The sequence below is a fragment of the Myxocyprinus asiaticus genome, chromosome 28 (assembly GCF_019703515.2).
Source record: "Myxocyprinus asiaticus isolate MX2 ecotype Aquarium Trade chromosome 28, UBuf_Myxa_2, whole genome shotgun sequence".
NCBI classification, from domain to species: Eukaryota; Metazoa; Chordata; class Actinopteri; order Cypriniformes; family Catostomidae; genus Myxocyprinus; species Myxocyprinus asiaticus.
This window is the reverse complement of record NC_059371.1, coordinates 20,261,855-20,283,208: the sequence shown is the minus strand read 5'-3', so window position 1 is coordinate 20,283,208 and position 21,354 is coordinate 20,261,855. Positions and strand designations below refer to the sequence as shown.

Below are 21,354 nucleotides of genomic sequence, written 5' to 3'. Positions count from 1 at the left end.
GGATACACACACCGTTTGCTTTGTTGATCGCTCATTTTTTCTTTCTTTTGTCTTTTCCACACTTGAATGACAGAGAAAGAGAAAGTTTTCTGCACACTGCCTGACAAATCTAACTCCTATCAGAAGAAAAATAGAGAACTTGAGAAGCTGAGAAGCACAAACACATTTCAGAGTGGTCTGAAGACAAAGACCTGACGATGCACCTGTGGCACATCTACTTATAGCCCCTGGTACTGGCGCATTCTGATGATGTCACCAACAGAGGCTATAAAGGTTCTAGTCAATGTCATTGACGTGTTGCACACATATTCACAGCTGGTCACTCCTAAAGACATTCCCATAAGGGCTGAATCAAGCGCAGCATTAAGTGTAGCTTTTGACAGGGAACACTTGTTAATATTAAGGTAGATTTTGTATTGAACTTGAAGAGGCAATAAAATTGTGTAAAGTAGATAAAATGTATGACTTATGATTCATTGTTTGGGACCTTGAGTAACTGTTATCCTTCACTGTTATCATCAAGTAACCTTGATGATTAGTGTCTCACTTACAATGGACATCAGTATGTCCTTAAAAATAGTCTAGACCAGCCTAAGATGGTTTGCTGTTTTTAGCTGGTTTAAGCTGGTCTCCCAGCCTGACCAGCTGAAAAGTGATCAAAACCCCTCTAAGACCAGGCTGGGAAACCAGCTAAAACCAACAAACCAGCTTAGACTGTTTTTTTTTTCAGCAGGGTAAAGTTCACTCAAAAATTAAAATTATGTCATTATTTACACACCCTCATGTCGTGCTGTATGACTACTTTCTTCTGTGGACAAAAGGAGATGTTACACAGAAAGCCTCAGTCACAATTTACTTATATTGTATCTAAAAAATGGATTCAATGAAAGTGAAGAGTGACTGAGACTAACATGCATCTCCTCCTAACATTTGCTTTTGTGTTCCATGAAAGAAAGAAAGAGATGGACCAATGAAGCAGAGCTGGAACTACAAGCCTGCTTTAACTGCACTGATTGGAGTGTATTTGAGGCTGCAGACACCAATCTGGACAAGCTCACAGATACTGTGAGATCATATATCAGTTTCTGTGATGATATGTGCATTCCTACTAGGACTTATTTAATGTTCAGCAATGACAAACCATGGTTTACAGGAAAACTCAGACAGCTTTGTCATACCAAAGAGGATGCTTACAGAAGCGGGGATAAAATCTTATAATCAGGCCAAAAACACACTGACTAAGAAAGTTAAAGTGGCTAAAAGAAGCTACTCTAAAGCAAGTTTTCAGCTAACGACCCTGCATCAGTGTGGAGAGGCCTGAAAGACATTACTAACGTCAAGGCACCATCCCCCAACACTGTAGGGAACCAACAACTGGCTGATGACTTGAATGTGTTTTACTGTAGATTTGAAAAGCTCAGTCTCACACCCCACACCCGCTCTGACCTTCACTTCACTCAAACACCTACTACCCCGCTACTCAACCTGCAGTTAAGATCTGTGAAGAGGAGGTGTGCTGGGTCTTCATCATTCCTGTCCCAAAGAAACCCAAATACACAGGACTTAATGACTACAGACCCTTCACTATGACGTCTGTGGTCATGAAATCATTTGAGAGACTGGTGTTGGCCCACCTGAAGGACATCACTGGACAATTTCTAGATCCCCTTCAATTTGCTTATCGAGCAAACAGGTCTATGGATGATGCAGTCAACATGGGATTGCATCATATCCTGCAACATCTGGACAGACCAGGGACATATGCAAGGATCCTTTTTGTGGACTTCAGTTCGGCTTTTAACACCATCATCCCAGCTATTCTCCGGACTAAATTACACCAACTCTCTGTTCCCACGTCTGTCTGTCATTGGATCACCAGCTTTCTGACGGACAGGCAGCAGCTATTGAGACAGGGGAAATTTACTTCCAGCACCTGTACAATCAGCACTGGTGCCCCCCAGGGATGTGTGCTCTCCCCACTGCTCTTCTCCCTGTATACCAGTGACTGCACTGCCAAGGACCCCTCTGTCAACTTCCAGAAGTTTGCAGATGACACTACTGTCATCAGCCTCATCCAAGATGACGTTGAGTCTGTATACAGAAGGGAGGTTGAACGACTGACTCACTGGTGCTGTCAAAACTAACTGGAGCTGAACATGCTCAAAACAGTGGCAATGATTGTGGACTTTAGGAGGAACACCCCAACATTGACCCCGCTTACCATTCTAAACAGCACTGCGGCAGCAGTGGAGTCATTCAGGTTCCTGGGCAATAACATCTCACAGGACCTGAAGTGGGAGACCCACACTGAATCTATTGTGAAAAAGGCCCAGCAGAGTTTGTACTTCCTTTGCCAGCTGAGGAAGTTCAACCTGCCACAGGTGCTGCTGATACAGTTCTACTCCGCAGTCATTGAGTCTGTCCTCTGCACTTCAGTAACTGTCTGGTTTGGTGCAGCTACGGACATCAGAAGACTACAAAGGACAGTTTGGACTGCTGAGAGGATTATTGGTGGCCCCCTGCCCTCCCTTCAAGAACTGTACACTTCCAGAGTGAGAAAAAGGGCTGGAAAAATCACTCTGGACCCCACTCACCCAGCCCAATACCTTTTTGAACTGTTGCCTTCTGGATGGCGCTATAGAGCACTGGGCACCAGAACCGTCAGGCACAGGAACAGTTTTTTCCCTCAGGCTATCCATCTCATGAACAATTAAAACTGCCCCATTAAGCAATAATTATGTGCAGAACACAGCTTAGTTTATTTATATTTATCCAACATACCATACCTCTTCTGCAATACATTCACTTGCATCTGTATATAAAAGATTTTTATTTTTTATATTGTACATACATATATACAGTTGAAGTCAGAAGTTTACATACACTTAGGTTGAAGTGATTAAAACAAATATTTTAACCACTCCACAGATTTAACATTAGCAAACTACAGTTCTGGCAAGTCGTTTAGAACATCTACTTTGTGCATGGCATGAGTAATTTTTCAACAATTGTTTACAGACAGATTGTTTCACTTTTAATTGACTATATCACAATTCCAGTGGGACAGGAGTTTACATACACTAAGTTAACTGTGCCTTTAAGCAGCTTGGAAAATTCCAGAAAATGATGCCAAGGCTTTAGACATTTAGCCAGTTAGCTTCTGATAGGAGGTGTACTGAATTGGAGGTGTACCAGTGTATGTATTTTAAGGCCTATCTTCAAACTCAGTGCCTCTTTGCTTGACATCATGGGAAAATCAAAATAAATTAGCCAAGACCTCAGAAAAAAATTGTGGACCTACAAGACTGATTCATCCTTGGGAGCAATTTCCAAATGCCTGAAGGTACTACATTCATCTGTACAAACAACAGTACGCAAGTATAAACACCACGGGACCATGCAGCCATCATACCACTCAGGAAGGAGACACATTCTGTCTCCTAGAGATGAACGTAGTTTGATGCGAAAAGTGCAAATCAATCCCAGAACAACAGCAAAGGACCTTGTGAAGATGCTGGAGGAAACAGGTAGACAAGTATCTATATCCACAGTAAAATGAGTCCTATATTGACTTAACCTGAAAGGCTGCTCAGCGAGGAAGAAGCCACTGCTCCAAAACTGTCATAAAAAGCCAGGCTACAGTTTGCAAGTGCAGATGGGGACAAAGACCTTACTTTTTGGAGAAATGTCCTCTGGTCTCATGAAACAAAAATTGTCACAATGGTCACAAGGAGCCAGGTAAGTGCTTCGATGTCCCTAGATTCAGCATGGCCACGATGTGGCGTGACACCTCGAGCTCTGCCCCGCCGTGAGGCCCCACCTGCCAGTACGTCCGACCACGTTGTCCCCTTGGTCCCACTTGCGTGGAACTTGGACACGTGGCTCGCGCTTTCCAATCCGTCGCGATGGCTGCGTGATTCAGTTCACCAGGCACCCGCCCAGGTTCAGCGGTATTCTCTTCACCTTGGTCAAGAGCGAAAACCCTGCCACCTTGCATGCAGAGATCGCTACCCTCCTACGGAAGGGCGCGATAGAACCTGTTTCTCCAGCTGAGATGAAGAAAGGGTTTTACAGCCCCTACTTCATCGTACCGAAAAAAGGCGGTGGGTTGCGGCCAATCTTGGACCTGCAAGTACTGAACCGGGCTTTACACAGACTCCCGTTCAAGATGCTGATGCAAAAATGCATTCTGGCGAGCGTCCGGCATCAAGATTGGTTCGTGGTGTAGACCTGAAGGTACTTCCACGTCTCGATCCTTCCTCGACACAGACCCTTCCTGCGGTTTGCATTCGAGGGTCAGGCGTATCAGTACAAAGTCCTCCCTTTCGGCCTGTCCCTGTCTCCTCGCATCTTTACGAAGGTCGCAGAGGCTGCCCTTGCCCCTTTAAGGGAGGTGGGCATTCGCATTCTCAACTATCTCAACGACTGGCTAATCCTAGCTCATTCTTGAGACATGTTGTGCGCACACAGGGACCTGGTGCTCTCACACCTCAGCTGACTAGGGCTTCAGGTCAACTGGGAAAAGAGCAAGCTCCTCCCGGTTCAGAGCATCTCTTTTCTCAGTTTGGAGTTGGACTCAGTCTCCTTGACGGCGGGCCTTACAAACGAGCGCGCCCAGTTGGTGCTGGCCTGTTTGAAGGCGTTCAAACAGAAAACAGTGGTTCCACTGAAACATTTTCAGAGGCTCCTGGGGCATATGGCATCCTCAGCAGTGGCCACCCCGCTCGGGTTGATGCATATGAGGCCACTTCAGCACTGGCTCCAGACTCGAGTCCCGAGATGGGCATGGCGCCACGGGACACATTGCGTGGTCATCACGCCTGTTTGTCATCGTCTTTTCAGCCCTTGGACCGACCTCTTGTTTCTACAGGCAGGTGTTCCTCTAGAACTGGTCTCCAGGCGCGTCGTGGTCACGACAGATGCCTCCAAAATGGGCTGGGGTGCTGTTTGCAACAGGCACACAGCCGCTGGCCTCTGGACAGGTCCGCGACTGAATTGGCACATCAACTGCCCCGAGTTGTTGGCAATTCTACTCGCCCTGCAGAGGTTTCAGCTGTTGATCCAGGGCAAGCACGTGTTAGTTCAGACAGACAACACGGCAACGGTAGTATATGTCAACCGCCAAGCGGTCTGCACTCTCGTTGTATGTCACAACTCGCCCGCCGTCTCCTCCTCTGGAGACAGATAGGGAACGTCATGGTTACTTGTGTAACCTCCGTTCCCTGATGGAGGGAACGAGACGTTGTGTCCCTCCTGCCACAACGCTGAACTACCCGCTGAAATGGCCGGACCTTATATCGGCTCCTCAGCATAAAACCTGAATGAGTGGTTGCATACCAGCTTCTTTTATACCTGTATGTCCAGGGGAGTGGCATGCAAATACCACTCGCCAATTTTCATTGGCCTTTTGTCAAAGACCACAGGTGTCTCGAGGCTCCCAAGAGTGACCCCTAGTGTCACTACATTGACACAACGTCTCGTTCCCTCCATCAGGGAACGAAGGTTACACAAGTAACCATGACGTTTTGCTATACAGAGGACCAGGGTGATCGGAACGGGATCAACGGTCCGCCACTCCGGCCTGGACCAACACCGCTGCATTTTCCCAAATGTTACCGAACAGCCTCTTTTAGCTGTTTCACCTCTTGGACACTTTATATTCCACATTACATAGCTAAATACATATCTTAAATATATAAAATATGCATTGCTTAATGTTGTTAAATGTGATCATGTTGTCATTTCATTTGGAAAACCTTTCACTCCTGCCATAAATATGCATTTCCTCTCCCACCACAAAAAAAAACCAAAAAAAAAAAAAAAACAATTGCACAGAAACAAATGATAAACTACATATGAGTGTGATAAGACTGGTATTCGTCTTTTTTCATGTTTAGATCATATCCCTTGAATTTCTGCTCATGACTTTAATTGCCTCCTGAGTCCTGAGCTGAACTTGAGCCATCCGGCTGTGCTTAGCCTTCGCGCCGCCGCAAACTAGACTAGTCGTAGTCCTGTCAGTCATGTATGTTTTTTTAAAGATTTTGTTTCTTAGGGGGCCTGGGTAGCTCAGCTAGTATTGACGCTGACTACCACACCTGGAGTCACGAATTCGAATTGTCAGATTTTATTTCTGATTTGAAATATGTTATTGGAACGTAATCTGAACAATATTTAGCAATATTTTTGGAGATTTTGGTGTTTACCATTCAGCTAAACAGGAAATGTACTTGCATGAGTGGAAATAACTGCTTTGATATGGTGTCCAGCTGCTTTCTCAGAATTATTGGCCAATCACATGATGACTTGAAGATCTGGTAACCTCATAACACAGAAGAGCTCTGGAGCAGAACTGGACATCTGCATCACTTAATGAATTCAGTAGTGTATTCAGTAGTGATCAGTACACACTCATAAGATATAGTTGGATCTTTGTATTATATCATTATAGTCTGGCAAACACTATTGAATCATGAATTAACAGCTTTAGACTGAGTCTAGACTAAATTTGTACACCTTCAAACAGTGGTCCAACACAAAGTAGAGTGAATTATTGCACATTTGACTTTTTGCAATTTACTCTGATTGTCACACAGAAACTTCAGACCAACAACTGAGACTTTATCACATGACAACTGCAATTGACCCTACTTTCTGTATTAAATGTTGGATAAGTGTAATAACGTTTCAAGAATTCCAGTGCTGTGGACTTCTGTGGACTAACAGGCCTCTGTTAGTATCACTTGAACTTGAACAGCACGATTGGAAACTGCTGTGAATTTTGGCCTGCTTGAAACTGCAGTATTCACTGAAAAACACTTAAATTATTCAGACTACAGCATCATCTTCTTAGCAAACCTTGTGGCAATTCCATCATGCCTGCCAAAATTCACATTCACTGTAGCCTGCCCCACAGATCCAATGTCCTGAAACTCACCAGAGACAATTGTTCTCCTATGACAGATGGGTCCAGGGAGTGAATTTCTTTGTTCTACACTTTTTAAGTGCTCACAGACAGCATTTAGTTTCCTTTGGATTTGAACACAACAGATTATACAGCCTTTATTTGCTCACCCAAATCTAAAGAAAGATGAGTTTATGGCTGTTAAAACCTGACTATAAACATGACCATGTGTTACTCCCCTATGCAGCTTGTCACACCTAAAGGTATGTGGTCCCCATCTTTACTCTGTTTACTTGGGTTCAGAAATCATTAAGTCTGACGAAGCCAACATACTGTTATTCAACACACTTTTTTTTTTAGTTTTTCAAAATCCCTAAACCGAGACCAAAATTTGTTACAATAACCTCTCCTAGAACTACATCCACCAAACTTGATACAGACCTTCAGACTGTTCTGCAATAGTGTGCTTTGTCTTTGGTAACTGAGCAGACTTGTGGTTTTCACACAGCAGATGATCAAAAATCTGAAAAATACCATAGACTTACATTGATAGAATGTTCAAATGGACCAACAGAATGTTCGTTAATTTAAACTAAAACATAAAAAAATAAAAATAATAATAAAATAAAAAAACATTTAAACAAACCCAAAAGAGGCCTTTAATCTGCTTTAAGTTTCCCTCCCTCAAAAATGCTGTATATCTGTGAATGACATGTTTCTAAAATAAACATTAAGTCAAAACAGACTTTGCTTGCATTCTTAATATACATTTCTAATCTTATTGTAAACGATTAATCAGTACATGTTATTCTTTAACCACCTGTCATGCAACTTTTCCCAATCCATTAAATTCTTGATGTATAAAATCCAGTCCTACACTTTCTCATATTGAATATCCTGTTTTACTCAGAAATACATCACATTACAGGTGTAAATGGTTGAGAATGTAATTTCATGTGGACTTTAATGGTAGATGGTGAAATTGTTTCTAAACACCACAACAACCTGACTTAAGCAGCAGATTCCGTCTGTCACGATTCACCGGATAAGTTTTGGCTAGGACAGTATGGGAATTCAACAGAAAGAGATTGTTGGAATTATGTATGTGTATTACATCTATTGTGTTGACAAGATAATGAGTATTTATGTATGTGTGTGTAAGAATGACATGAGTTATAAGATCTAACTTTAATGGCATGTGTTTCAGTGAGGAACCCATGTGCGGAGAGAAATGGCGGCTGCATGCACTTATGTCACATTGAAGGGGGTCATGCTGTGTGCGGCTGTCACCAAGGCTTCATACTGGCTCTGGACCAGAAGAGCTGTGAAGGTAAATGCCTTTGATGGCAACAGTGAAAGGCCCACCTCATGCTGAGTTCAATTACACTGTCATGGAAAGGTTCCTCATGTACTGGATCCGCTTTTTACCTTGGTGTTTAAAGAAGTCTCTTTCGCATGGTTGGAAGGCATGCGGAACAGTGGAAGCACTGTTTTTTAATTAAGTGAGAGATGAAGGTTGAAAGCTGTGGGACATGGCTCATCTTCTCAGTTCTGGCCAGAGCTAGCAAGTGAGCAGGTCTTTCCTCTCTGGAGTCCATGACAGAACCACTTTTTCAGATGTAGAATCAGTATTTAACCCTTGTGCTGTGCTCCTCGTTGGCTACCACTTCTTGTGTTCCCTGGGTCAAAATGACAGGCCCACTAAGATTGTTAATAAATCTCTCATATTGCATATATTATCCCAAGATATTGCATTAGATCTATTTGTCAACTTCTTTTTTAGTAATTATGACAGCTTTTGTACTTCTTTTTTGAACATATTTAATATATATATATATATATATATATATATATATATATATATATATATATATATATATATATATACACTATATTGCCAAAAGTATTCGCTCATCTGCCTTTAGACGCATATGAACTTAAGTGACATCCCATTCTTAATCCATAGGGTTTAATATGACGTCGGCCCACCCTTTGCAGCTATAACAGCTTCAACTCTTCTGGGAAGGCTTTCCACAAGGTTTAGGAGTGTGTTTATGGGAATTTTTGACCATTCTTCCAGAAGCGCATTTGTGAGGTCAGACACTGATGTTGGACGAGAAGGCCTGGCTCGCAGTCTTCGCTCTAATTCATCCCAAAGGTGCTCTATCGGGTTGAGGTCAGGAATCTGTGCAGGCCAGTCAAGTTCTTCCACACCAAACTCGCTCATCCATGTCTTTATGGACCTTGCTTTGTGCACTGGTACGCAGTCATGTTGGAACAGGAAGGGGCCATCCCCAAACTGTTCCCACAAAGTTAGGAGCATGGAATTGTCCAAAATCTCTTGGTATGCTGAAGCATTCAGAGTTCCTTTCACTGGAACTAAGGGGCCAAGCCCAGCTCATGAAAAACAACCCCACACCATAATCCCCCCTCCACCAAACTTCACAGTTGGCACAATGCAGTCAGACAAGTACCGTTCTCCTGGCAACCACCAAACCCAGACTCGTCCATCAGATTGCCAGATGGAGAAGCGTGATTCGTCACTCCAGAGAACGCGTCTCCACTGCTCTAGAGTCCAGTGGCGGCGTGCTTTACACCACTGCATCTGACGCTTTGCATTGCACTTGGTGATGTATGGCTTGGATGCAGCTGCTCGGCCATGGAAATCCATTCCATGAGGCTCTCTACGCACTGTTCTTGAGCTAATCTGAAGGCCACATGAACTTTGGAGGTCTGTAGCGATTGACTCTGCAGAAAGTTGGTGACCTCTGCGCACTATGCGCCTCAGCATCCGCTGACCCCGCTCTGTCATTTTACGTGGCCTACCACTTCGTGGATGAGTTGCTGTCATTCCCAATCGCTTCCACTTTGTTATAATACCACTGACAGTTGACTGTGGAATATTTAGTAGCGAGGAAATTTCATGACTGGAATTGTTGCACAGGTGGCATCCTATCACAGTACCACGCTGGAATTCACTGAGCTCCTGAGAGTGGCCCATTCTTTCACAAATGTTTGTAGAAGCAGTCTGCATGCCTAGGTGCTTCATTTTATACACCTGTGGCCATGGAAGTGATTGGAACACCTGAATTCAATTATTTGGATGGGTGAGCGAATACTTTTGGCAATATAGTGTATACAGGTGCTGGTCATATAATTAGAATATCATCAAAAAGTTGATTTATTTCACTAATTCCATTCAAAAAGTGAAACTTGTATATTATATTAATTCATTACACACAGACTGATATATTTCAAATGTTTATTTCTTTTAATTTTGATGATTATAACTGACAACTAAGGAAAATCCCAAATTCAGTATCTCAGAAAATTAGAATATCGTGAAAAGGTTCAATATTGAAGACACCTGGTGCCACACTCTAATCAGCTAATTAACTCAAAACACCTGCAAAGGCCTTTAAATGGTCTCTCAGTCTAGTTCTGTACGCTACACAATCATGGGGAAGACTGCTGACTTGACAGTTGTCCAAAAGACGACCATTGACACGTTGCACAAGGAGGGCAAGACACAAAAGGTCATTGCAAAAGAGGCTGGCTGTTCACAGAGCTCTGTGTCCAAGCACATTAATAGAGAGGCGAAGGGAAGGAAAAGATGTGGTAGAAAAAAGTGTACAAGCAATAGGGATAACCGCACCCTGGAGAGGATTGTGAAACAAAACCCATTCATAAATGTGGGGGAGAACCACTACGCACAGACGTATGCAAGACATGGGTTTCAGCTGTCGCATTCCTTGTGTCAAGCCACTCTTGAACAACAGACAGCGTCTGAAGCGTCTCGCCTGGGCTAAAGACAAAAAGGACTGGACTGCTGCTGAGTGGTCCAAAGTTATGTTCTCTGATGAAAGTAGATTTTGCATTTCCTTTGGAAATCAGGGTCCCAGAGTCTGGAGGAAGAGAGGAGAGGCACACAATCCACGTTGCTTGAGGTCCAGTGTAAAGTTTCCACAGTCAGTGATGGTTTGGGGTGCCATGTCATCTGCTGGTGTTGGTCCACTGTGTTTTCTGAGGTCCAAGGTCAACGCAGCCGTATACCAGGAAGTTTTAGAGCACTTCATGCTTCCTGCTGCTGACCAACTTTATGGAGATGCAGATTTCATTTTCCAACAGGACTTGGCACCTGCACACAGTGCCAAAGCAACCAGTATCTGGTTTAAGGACCATGGTATCCCTGTTCTTAATTGGCCAGCAAACTCGCCTGACCTTAACCCCATAGAAAATCTATGGGGTATTGTGAAGAGGAAGATGCGATATGCCAGACCCAACAATGCAGAAGAGCTGAAGGCCACTATCAGAGCAACCTGGGCTCTCATAACACCTGAGCAGTGCCACAGACTGATCGACTACATGCCACGCCGCATTGCTGCAGTAATTCAGGCAAAAGGAGCCCCAACTAAGTATTGAGTGCTGTACATGCTCATACTTTTCATGTTCATACTTCTCAGTTGGCCAATATTTCTAAAAATCCTTTCTTTGTATTGGTCTTAAGTAATATTCTAATTTTCTGAGATACTGAATTTGGGATTTTCCTTAGTTGTCAGTTATAATCATCAAAATTAAAAGAAATAAACATTTGAAATATATCAGTCTGTGTGTAATGAATTAATATAATATACAAGTTTCACTTTTTGAATGGAATTAGTGAAATAAATCAACTTTTTGATGATATTCTAATTATATGACCAGCACCTGTATATACAGGTGCATCTCAATAAATTAGAATGTCATGGAAAAGTTCATTTATTTCAGTAATTCAACACAAATTGTGAAACTCGTGTATTAAATAAATTCAGTGCACACAGACTGAAGTAGTTTAAGTCTTTGGTTCTTTTAATTGTGATGATTTTGCTCACATTTAACAAAAACCCACCAATTCACTATCTCAAAAAATTAGAATACATCATAAGACCAATAAAAAAAACTTTTTTAGTGAATTGTTGGCCTTCTGGAAAGTATGTTCATTTACTGTATATGTACTCAATACTTGGTAGGGGCTCCTTTTGCTTTAATTACTGCCTCAATTCGGTGTGGCATGGAGGTGATCAGTTTGTGGCACTGCTGAGGTGGTATGGAAGCCCAGGTTTCTTTGACAGTGGCCTTCAGCTCATCTGCATTTTTTGGTCTCTTGTTTCTCATTTTCCTCTTGACAATACCCCATAGATTCTCTATGGGGTTCAGGTCTGGGGAGTTTGCTGGCCAGTCAAGCACACCAACACCATGGTCATTTAACCAACTTTTGGTGCTTTTGGCAGTGTGGGCAGGTGCCAAATCCTGCTGGAAAATGAAATCAGCATCTTTAAAAAGCTGGTCAGCAGAAGGAAGCATGAAGTGCTCCAAAATTTCTTGGTAATCGGGTGCAATGACTTTGGTTTTCAAAAAACACAATGGACCAACACCAGCAGATGACATTGCACCCCAAATCATCACAGACTGTGGAAATTTAACACTGGACTTCAAGCAACTTGGGCTATGAGCTTCTCCACCCTTCCTCCAGACTCTAGGACCTTGGTTTCCAAATGAAATACAAAACTTGCTCTCATCTGAAAAGAGGACTTTGGACCACTGGGCAACAGTCCAGTTTTTCTTCTCCTTAGCCCAGGTAAGACGCCTCTAATGTTGTCTGTGGTTCAGGAGTGGCTTAACAAGAGGAATACGACAACTGTAGCCAAATTTCTTGACATGTCTGTGTGTGGTTGATGCCTTGACCCCAGCCTCAGTCCATTCCTTGTGAAGTTCACCCAAAATCTTGAATCGATTTTGCTTGACAATCATAAGGCTGCGGTTCTCTCGGTTGGTTGTGCATCTTTTTCTTCCACACTTTTTCCTTCCACTCAACTTTCTGTTTACATGCTTGGATACAGCACTCTGTGAACAGCCAGCTTCTTTGGCAATGAATGTTTGTGGCTTACCCTCCTTGTGAAGGGTGTCAGTGATTGTCTTCTGGACAACTGTCAGATCAGCAGTCTTCCCCATGATTGTGTAGCCTAGTGAACCAAACTGAGAGACCATTTTGAAGGCTCAGGAAACCTTTGCAGGTGTTTTGAGTTGATTAGCTGATTGGCATGTCACCATATTCTAATTTTTTGAGATAGTGAATTGGTGGGTTTTTGTTAAATGTGAGCCAAAATCATCACAATTAAAAGAACCAAAGACTTAAACTACTTCAGTCTGTGTGCATTGAATTTATTTAATACACGAGTTTCACAATTTGAGTTGAATTACTGAAATAAATGAACTTTTCCACGACATTCTAATTTACTGAGATGCACCTGTATATAATTATTTTTTTTATTTATTTATTTATTTTTTTTTATTATTATTGATAGAAGGATTCATTACTTATACCAGGCTAGTGGGGGGGCACTCCCTGCAGAAAAAAAATTAAATTATGTAACAAATTAATAAACACATGCTTGATCTAAACAAAATAGGTGTCACTTTAAAGCTTAGAATCTGGACTTTTCAATGCATATAGCTGATCCTATCTATTCTTAAATAATACTTTTTTAATTGGCTGACAAATTAGAACTGTTTGGTTCTCATAATTTGCAAATTTGATATCACAACAATTATATTCAGAGTTGGTAAAACCATAAAAAAAGATGATATAGCCATGTGTTATATATTGTTGGAAAGGTCTCAATTAGTAAGATGCAATAAGCAAATTTCTTTCACTCAGAGGCCAAACTGCAGTGAGTATTATTGTATGAATTTCCCACTGACACACATAAATATAATAAACAATCTTTTTGTCAAATTTTTCCTTATTACTTCCTGAAACATACATATAAAATAGAAAATGACATATTGTAATTTATAGCAGACTATCCTGACTCAAACGAGCCCAAACACAACATAATATGATAAGGAGATCTTGAAATATTCCTCAAAGAGTGTACATGGAGAGACGATGCACAAAAGGGCGCTCAACAAACGTTGTGTGTGTGTGTGTGTGTGTGTGTGTGTGTTTGTGTGTGTGCACACATGTTTGAGGACTTTGTGTGTGCAAACACACATCCACACATGTGCTCATCTAAAGGATTGGGATGCTCCTGAACACTTAATATACCTGTATTTTGTAGTCTAATCCCTTCATTGCCAATGACCGTTCATTTTTGACTGGGAACACAACAAAGTTAAATAAAACCAATAAAATGTAAAGGAAATTGTCAAATTTTTTTCAGATTCCATATGTGAACAAAGTCAAGGAATTTAATGTTAGGATCCTGTCACCTTGATCATGTTTATTGTGTTGTGACAGGATCCTGACATCCATGTTCTGTGTTTGTGTTTTCATGTCTGGACCATGGTGTCTGGGTCCTGACTCTTCACCCTAGTTCAGTTTCTGTTTTGAGTCAGGATCTGGACACCATGTCTCATCTTTGTGAGCACATGGCTTCGGGTTCGGTTCAGTTCTCTTGCCATGCGCTCTTCTGTCAGTCTTGTGTGTTGTCTGAGTGCACATAGCTGTGTTTGATTACTCACTGCAATGTGCACTCGTGTCAGTTTGTCTAGTATGTTAGCACATGGCGATAAGTAATCAAACACAGCCATGTGCACTCAGACAACACACAAGACTGACAGAAGAGCACATGGCAAGAGAACTGAAGCACATGGCTTTGTGTTTGTCTTGCCATGTGCTTCCCTGACTCTGCCTCCTCGTTCCCCTATCACTCTCCCTCGTTTATTCCGTGTTATGTGAATTAGTTTCACCTGCTCATGTGCTTTCCTGTCTATATATTGTGCCTTCCCTCTTGTGTTTGTCAGATCGTTTTGTGTGTTGGTGAGTCTGTTCCTGTTCTAGTGTTCCCTTATAGTCGGTCTTTGTTGTCTCCCTGTTCAGTTTATGTTTTATTCTAGTTTGTTTTTCTCCCCTGTGAGTTTTGTTTTCCTATTTGTATTTTTTGTTAATAAAGTATCTTTATTTTTACCTCATTCCCTGCAAATCCCATAACATTTTATTCCAATTGGAAGTTAAAAAAGATATACGTTTGCAACAACAACAAAAAAGTTGTCCAGGTCAAAATGACCGGAACACAACATAAGGGTTGAAAGTGGAAGTTGAGAGTTTGCACTAATTGATATTTGTTCAAGTGATTATTCAGGCTGAAATCTCTTCTGTTTGTCAGACTGAGAGTGACTTAAACCAAGAGCAGTGCAGAGATGTGTGACACTGTGGTCTCTGTTCTAATTAGATATCAAGGAAGAAAGAAATAGGGCAAAGGCAATTTGTCATCACATGCCTCAAAACAATAAGGAATTTTTTTCTTCTTCTGGGTTGGTTGGAACAGTAGTTCAGATTCCCTTCCAACATTTTCACTGACCCACCACGCAGATATGATAAATACAGTGGTAACACATTAGTTTAGGGATCAGAAATTAGACAGTAATTCATGACTAATAATTACACTTGTAAGTGATTAGTTATGGACTTGTTTGGCATTATAAAGTATTTATGAAGCTTTATTGGCAGATTTTTTATTCTTGCTTTTGTCATAACAATGAATTTCTTAGCTAAAAACAAAACATATCAATAACTAGTATGATGCAAAATACATCCTTTATAAGTTCTCAGTACTCTGTGTGAATGTGCGGCTTATAAATATAAAATGCATGTAGACTGCATATAGTATTTCAACAAAGCAGGGAAGGTAAGGGTTAGGTTAGGGTGTAGGGTGTTTGTGGGACTCTAAACACAATAAACATGCTGCAGTGATGCCACTTTACTGTATGGTAGTATTTATTTAGGGGTGCAAATAGCACCTAACACTATTTGCCCTTAGCGCAAAGAGGATGCTTTTTGTTGCTATTTACACTAAGCATCAAAAGTCCCTGCCCTCTATATTTATATTATACTTATAAGTTGCACATTCACATAGTGTTATGAGAACCTATAAAGGATGTATTTTTCACCCTACTAGCTATTAGCATCTTTTGTTTTTATCTAATAAGTTAATTGTTTGGAAAAAACAAACATAAAGAGGCTTTTAGGCAAGGGTAGGAAACCAGTGAACAAAGAACTAATACAGTAAATACCTTATAATTCCAAACAAGTCCGTAACTGTCTCACGATTATGAGAAACATAGTTCACAAAAATGTATGAAATGATTTGCCTTTTATAAACATATTGCTCATTTCCGTGGGTGCTCAGCACATATGGTCTAAATACTTAATATATGTTTTACTTAATATGCATTTAAAAAATTTTAGCAACATATTTTTGTATATGTTAAAAAACCTTTTCATTAAATGTTACATTTTCTTAATGTTTTTTAACCAAAAAACCTATAGTGTAACTAGATGATATACCACTGTAAAACGTGGTAACCAGCAATTGCTACCTTTACAGCTTTTGTTGGCATAATCCAATGTCTTCCGGTTAATTCAGTAATGTTAAATAATATTTTTTGCTTAAATAAAACCAGTAAATTTTTTGGATTAACATTTTTTAAGTGTACGGTGCAAAGCATTACTGATTTGTATATCATTTTAAACCTGTTCTTATTGATGCTTCCAAGACAATTGGTTGTCATTCTCACAATTTCATCAAATCCTCATCTATGCCAGCCAGGTATTTATAGTACTACTTACAGTAAATCTTCAGAATTGGTAACAATAAAAGCAATATACAATGCATCACAGAAATCCAGATATTTAAGTTTAAAAGGCATGAAAACACATGTACATAATCATCAGATATAGGATGTAGTCACAAAGCAACATTGACCCTTTAGGGCAAGTGACAGTTCTGTCGATTGGCCTTAAACTCTCTCACATTGGCCCTGGTCCATCAGGCCATCTATATGGATGAAGCCTTCATCAGTAACTTGTAATTGGTTTGTTGCAGACATCGATGAGTGTGCGACAGGGCAGGAAGCGTGCGCTCACAGCTGCCAAAACACCCCAGGCTCTTTCTCCTGCATCTGCAATCCTGGATATGAGCTGGGGTCTGATGGCAGAAAATGCTACCGTGAGTTACTTTTCACCTCAATAACTACTGAGAACAGAGCCCATACCACAGTTAACAGAAGCACAGAAACATACAGTGGCCCCTAAAGCTATTTGGGCACTCAAGTCACAAATTTACAAATTTCATTGAATTGATTCCAGTTGGCATCTGTAAACAAATGATAGATATTTACTAATGTTACTTCCTTTTTTAAAGCCATTTTTGTCTTTCCTGCAGGTATTGAAATGGAGATTGTTAATAGTTGTGACACTGATAACGGAGGCTGCTCACACCACTGTCGGCATGGCACTCTTGGACCAGTCTGCAGCTGTAATCATGGTTATCAGCTTGATGAAGACCTCAAAACCTGTTTGGGTGAGTAAAACAAAACAAAATCACGCAAATACAATCTATCTCTTGAATTCAGTGTTTATCTAGCTAGACTGATAAAACTTCAAAATCGTCAGTCCCCAAACAATATTAATGACTATTTCCTGCGAAAAAAAAATTTCTGCCAGCTGAAATTCAGCAGTTTTAGTTCTTGTGTTTTTCTTTCTGTGCCCTGAAGATTTAATCTGAATAATGATCCCTCTTCATAACTGGAAATGTGCTTATGAAAATATTTGCTCTACAGAGCTCTAATACATGCCAGTGGCTCATGGCCTCTCTTCCTGTACTGGGTTTGAACACATTCACTGACATGTTTTGCCTTTTAGACATAGAAGATTGTGAGGAGGGAACCTCATGCTGTGAGCAGGACTGCACAAACTACCTTGGAGGTTACGAGTGCTACTGCAGGGCAGGATACAGTCTCAACTCAGATGGCTGTGGATGTGATGGTACTTCTTAACCTGTTTTCACAACCTCATTTGATTGGCAATAAAATAATTTACAGAGTAAGACATAGGACGAATTTGAAACTGCAGAAAAGGGACGCTACTTTTAGGGTCATTCCAAACGAAAGCATTTAGTTTACAATTGAATCCCTTCATTGAACAACTATTAGCATGGATTTTGCTGCTACATAATCAAGGTAACATTCTGATTAAAATAAAGTGGCAGTGATGTATTGCTTAGTGAAGGGTGTTCCACATGCACGTAATTAAGACAGTGTTACCCTGCCTCCCCTTCAGAGGGCTCCCTTTAAAATGTTCTGCCCCTTGGAGTCAGTGGGGCAATTGTTGCCCGCTTTCAAATGGAATTCGCCCATTCGAAGTCTCTTGAGTTCCTGTGTCAGTTGTCAGCACTCAATTATTGTCACTTCTATAATAGTAAACAGCAGCAGTTACATCACAATGCAGTCATGTTTTCTGAAGAGCTTTGTGTTTTCCACTGGCATGTAGATGTGGATGAATGTCTGTCTGATAATGCGGGCTGTGAGCACATTTGCCAGAACACAGCTGGATCCTATCAGTGCTTTTGTCAGTATGGAAACCATCTCGCTGAGGATAGACACTCCTGCATCTGTAAGTACAGTAGTATGCAAGGTGGACTCAGTGGATTTCTGTTATGTGTTTTGCATTAAAGGGATAGTTCACCCAAAACAGAAAATTCTCTCATCATTTACTCACCCTCATGTCATCCCAGATGTGTATGACTTTCTTTCATCTGCTGAACTCAAATGAATATTTTTAGAAGAATTTCTCAGCTCTTTTGTTCCATACAATGCAAGTGAATGGGTGCCAAAATGTTTATGCTCCAAAAATCACATAAGTCAGCATTAAAGTAATCCATAAGGCTTCAATGGTTAAATCAATGCCTTCAGAAGTGATTTGATAGGTGTGAAACAGATAAATATTTAATTCCTTTATATATATATATATATATATATATATATATATATATATATATATATATATATATACTATTTATTCTCCTCCCTGCTCAGTCAATCTCCACTTTAACTTTAACTTTTACATTCTTCTTCTTGTGTTTTTTGTGATTCACATTCTTGGTGCATATTGTCCCCTACTGGGCAGGGAGAAGAATTTCTAGCAAAAAAGGACTTAAATATTGATCTGTTTCTCACCCACACCTATCATATCACTTTTGAAGATATGGATTTAACCACTGGAGTTGTATTGATTACTTTATAGTCTGGTTATAATTAATTATAATTATAGCACCCGTTCACTTGCATTGTATGGACCTACAGAGCTGAAATATTCTTCTAAAAATCTTCATTTGTGTTCTGCTGAGGAGAAGAAAATCACACATCTGGAATAGAATGAGGATGAGTAAATGAGAGAATTTCATTTTTGGGTCAACTATCCCTTTAAGTTCTCTAATTAAACAACTCTCTTGATTGTGATTGGTCAATCACAACATTCCGTGGCCAAATATTTTTATATAATGATAACTGACCATTGTCCTGTGCAATCAATTTCCTACATAGCTATGCTAGTATCATGACTTTTGTATCACTCTGTGGTTTCTTTCTTCTCACATTATGAGATATAATTTACTAGAATCAATACTTCAATGCATTCTCTGCTGGAAAATTAATCTTAAACTGGTAGCTGACTTTTGGAACACGGTAGCTTGTTACTAGCTGGTCCAAGCTAGTGATTAGCTTGTTGACCAGCCATCATGTTCCAAAAAGCAGCTTGGACACCTTTAGCTGGTACTGTATGACCAGCTGCTAGCTTGTTTGTTGCTGTTCCAAGATCTACCAATTTGGGCCAGCTTATGACCAGCTTGGACTATCTAATGAGCATCTTGGATCAGATTGAATCCAGCATTTTCCCTTAAAAATCTGTAGTTAAACAGATCTGTCAACATATCATGACAACATATCTGGTTATTTCGCTCTCTGTTTTTCTCTCTTTCTCCCTCCCTCTGTTCTCTGTAGCTCTGGAGAGAGCAGTAAAGGAATTGTCTAGTCCACGGTTGGTTGGGAGACCCCCTCTTCATCTCACTCTTCTCCAGGACTTCCCTCAACCCCTAGAGCGCTATGATGACTATGAGGAAGACCGTTTTGAAAAACTGCGGGCTGAGAGCACTCTTTCTGAGAAATATGGTTTGTTGCTATATCACGTTTCATCACTTAATCACAAAATAAAAGCCAATGTATTAATTTATTAGTGGTGCTAGCTAGGGTTGTTTTTGTATGTATGATAAAGCAACCACCTAGCAACACACTAACAACCACTCAAAACACCTTATCAACCACATAGCAATGCCATGGCAACCACCCTATCATCCAACACCCTACCATAGTGGTGAGGACTTTTGTACCACTCAAATTTTCTTCAGAAGATGTAAAAATTAGTTAATCTTACCATTTCCTATGTAACCTTCCTGTTTAACGATCAGAAATTCTAACAGTTTATACTGTGTGTTTATCTCAGTGTGTTTGAATGGGACATTTGGCCATGACTGCTGCCTGTCATGTGACGATTGCTCTAACGGAGGACAGTGTAACATGGAGAGAGATGGTTGTGACTGCCCTGATGGTTGGACAGGGGTCATCTGTAACCAAAGTATGTTCATGATGAAGTAATGTGAAACATATACAGGTGCATCTCAATAAATTAGAATGTCGTGGAAAAGTTCATTTATTTCAATAATTCAACTCAAATTGTGAAACTTGTGTATTAAATAAATTCAATGCACACAGACTGAAGTAGTTTAAGTCTTTGGTTCTTTTAATTGTGATGATTTTGGCTCACATTTAACAAAAACCCACCAATTCACTATCTCAAAAAATTAGAATACATCATAAGACCAATAAAAAAAACATTTTTAGTGAATTGTTGGCCTTCTGGAAAGTATGTTAATTTACTGTATATGTACTCAATACTTGGTAGGGGCTCCTTTTGCTTTAATTACTGCCTCAATTTGGCATGGCATGGAGGTGATCAGTTTGTGGCACTGCTGAGGTGGTATGGAAGCCCAGGTTTCTTTGACAATGGCCTTCAGCTCATCTGCATTTTTTGGTCTCTTGTTTCTCATTTTCCTCTTGACAATACCCCATAGATTCTCTATGGGGTTCAGTTCTGGTGAGTTTGCTGGCCAGTCAAGCACACCAACACCATGGTCATTTAACCAACTTTTGGTGCTTTTGGCAGTGCGGGCAGGTGCCAAATCCTGCTGGAAAATGAAATCAGCATCTTTAAAAAGCTGGTCAGCAAAAGGAAGCATGAAGTGCTCCAAAATTTCTTGGTAAACGGGTGCAGTGACTTTGGTTTTCAAAAAACACAATGGACCAACACCAGCAGATGACATTGCACCCCAAATCATCACAGACTGTGGAAACTTAACACTGGACTTCAAGCAACTTGGGCTATGAGCTTTTCCACCCTTCCTCCAGACTCTAGGACCTTGGTTTCCAAATGAAATACAAAACTTGCTCTCATCTGAAAAGAGGACTTTGGAACACTGGGCAACAGTCCAGTTCTTCTTCTCCTTAGCCCAGGTAAGATGCCTCTGACGTTGTCTGTGGTTCAGGAGTGGCTTAACAAGAGGAATACAACAACTGTA

At 40.7% G+C, this 21,354-nt stretch overlaps 1 protein-coding gene across 9 annotated transcripts in view; it reads left to right on the top strand.

Moving 5' to 3' along the window:
- The window catches only part of LOC127419054 (multiple epidermal growth factor-like domains protein 6), a 176,354-nt gene that overhangs the window by 118,321 nt on the left and 36,679 nt on the right, over window positions 1-21,354 (top strand). For 7 of the 9 annotated variants that reach the window (XM_051660109.1, XM_051660110.1, XM_051660108.1 and 4 more), the window contains 7 exons: window positions 8,112-8,234; window positions 16,771-16,893; window positions 17,110-17,247; window positions 17,589-17,711; window positions 18,216-18,338; window positions 19,724-19,891; window positions 20,223-20,354. In XM_051660109.1, coding sequence (XP_051516069.1) covers window positions 8,112-8,234; window positions 16,771-16,893; window positions 17,110-17,247; window positions 17,589-17,711; window positions 18,216-18,338; window positions 19,724-19,891; window positions 20,223-20,354 — 930 coding nt within the window. Of the gene's footprint in view, window positions 1-3,306; window positions 3,528-8,111; window positions 8,235-16,770; window positions 16,894-17,109; window positions 17,248-17,588; window positions 17,712-18,215; window positions 18,339-19,723; window positions 19,892-20,222; window positions 20,355-21,354 lie in introns of those variants that run through there. The other 2 variants (XM_051660114.1, XM_051660112.1) reach the window with 2 other exon arrangements.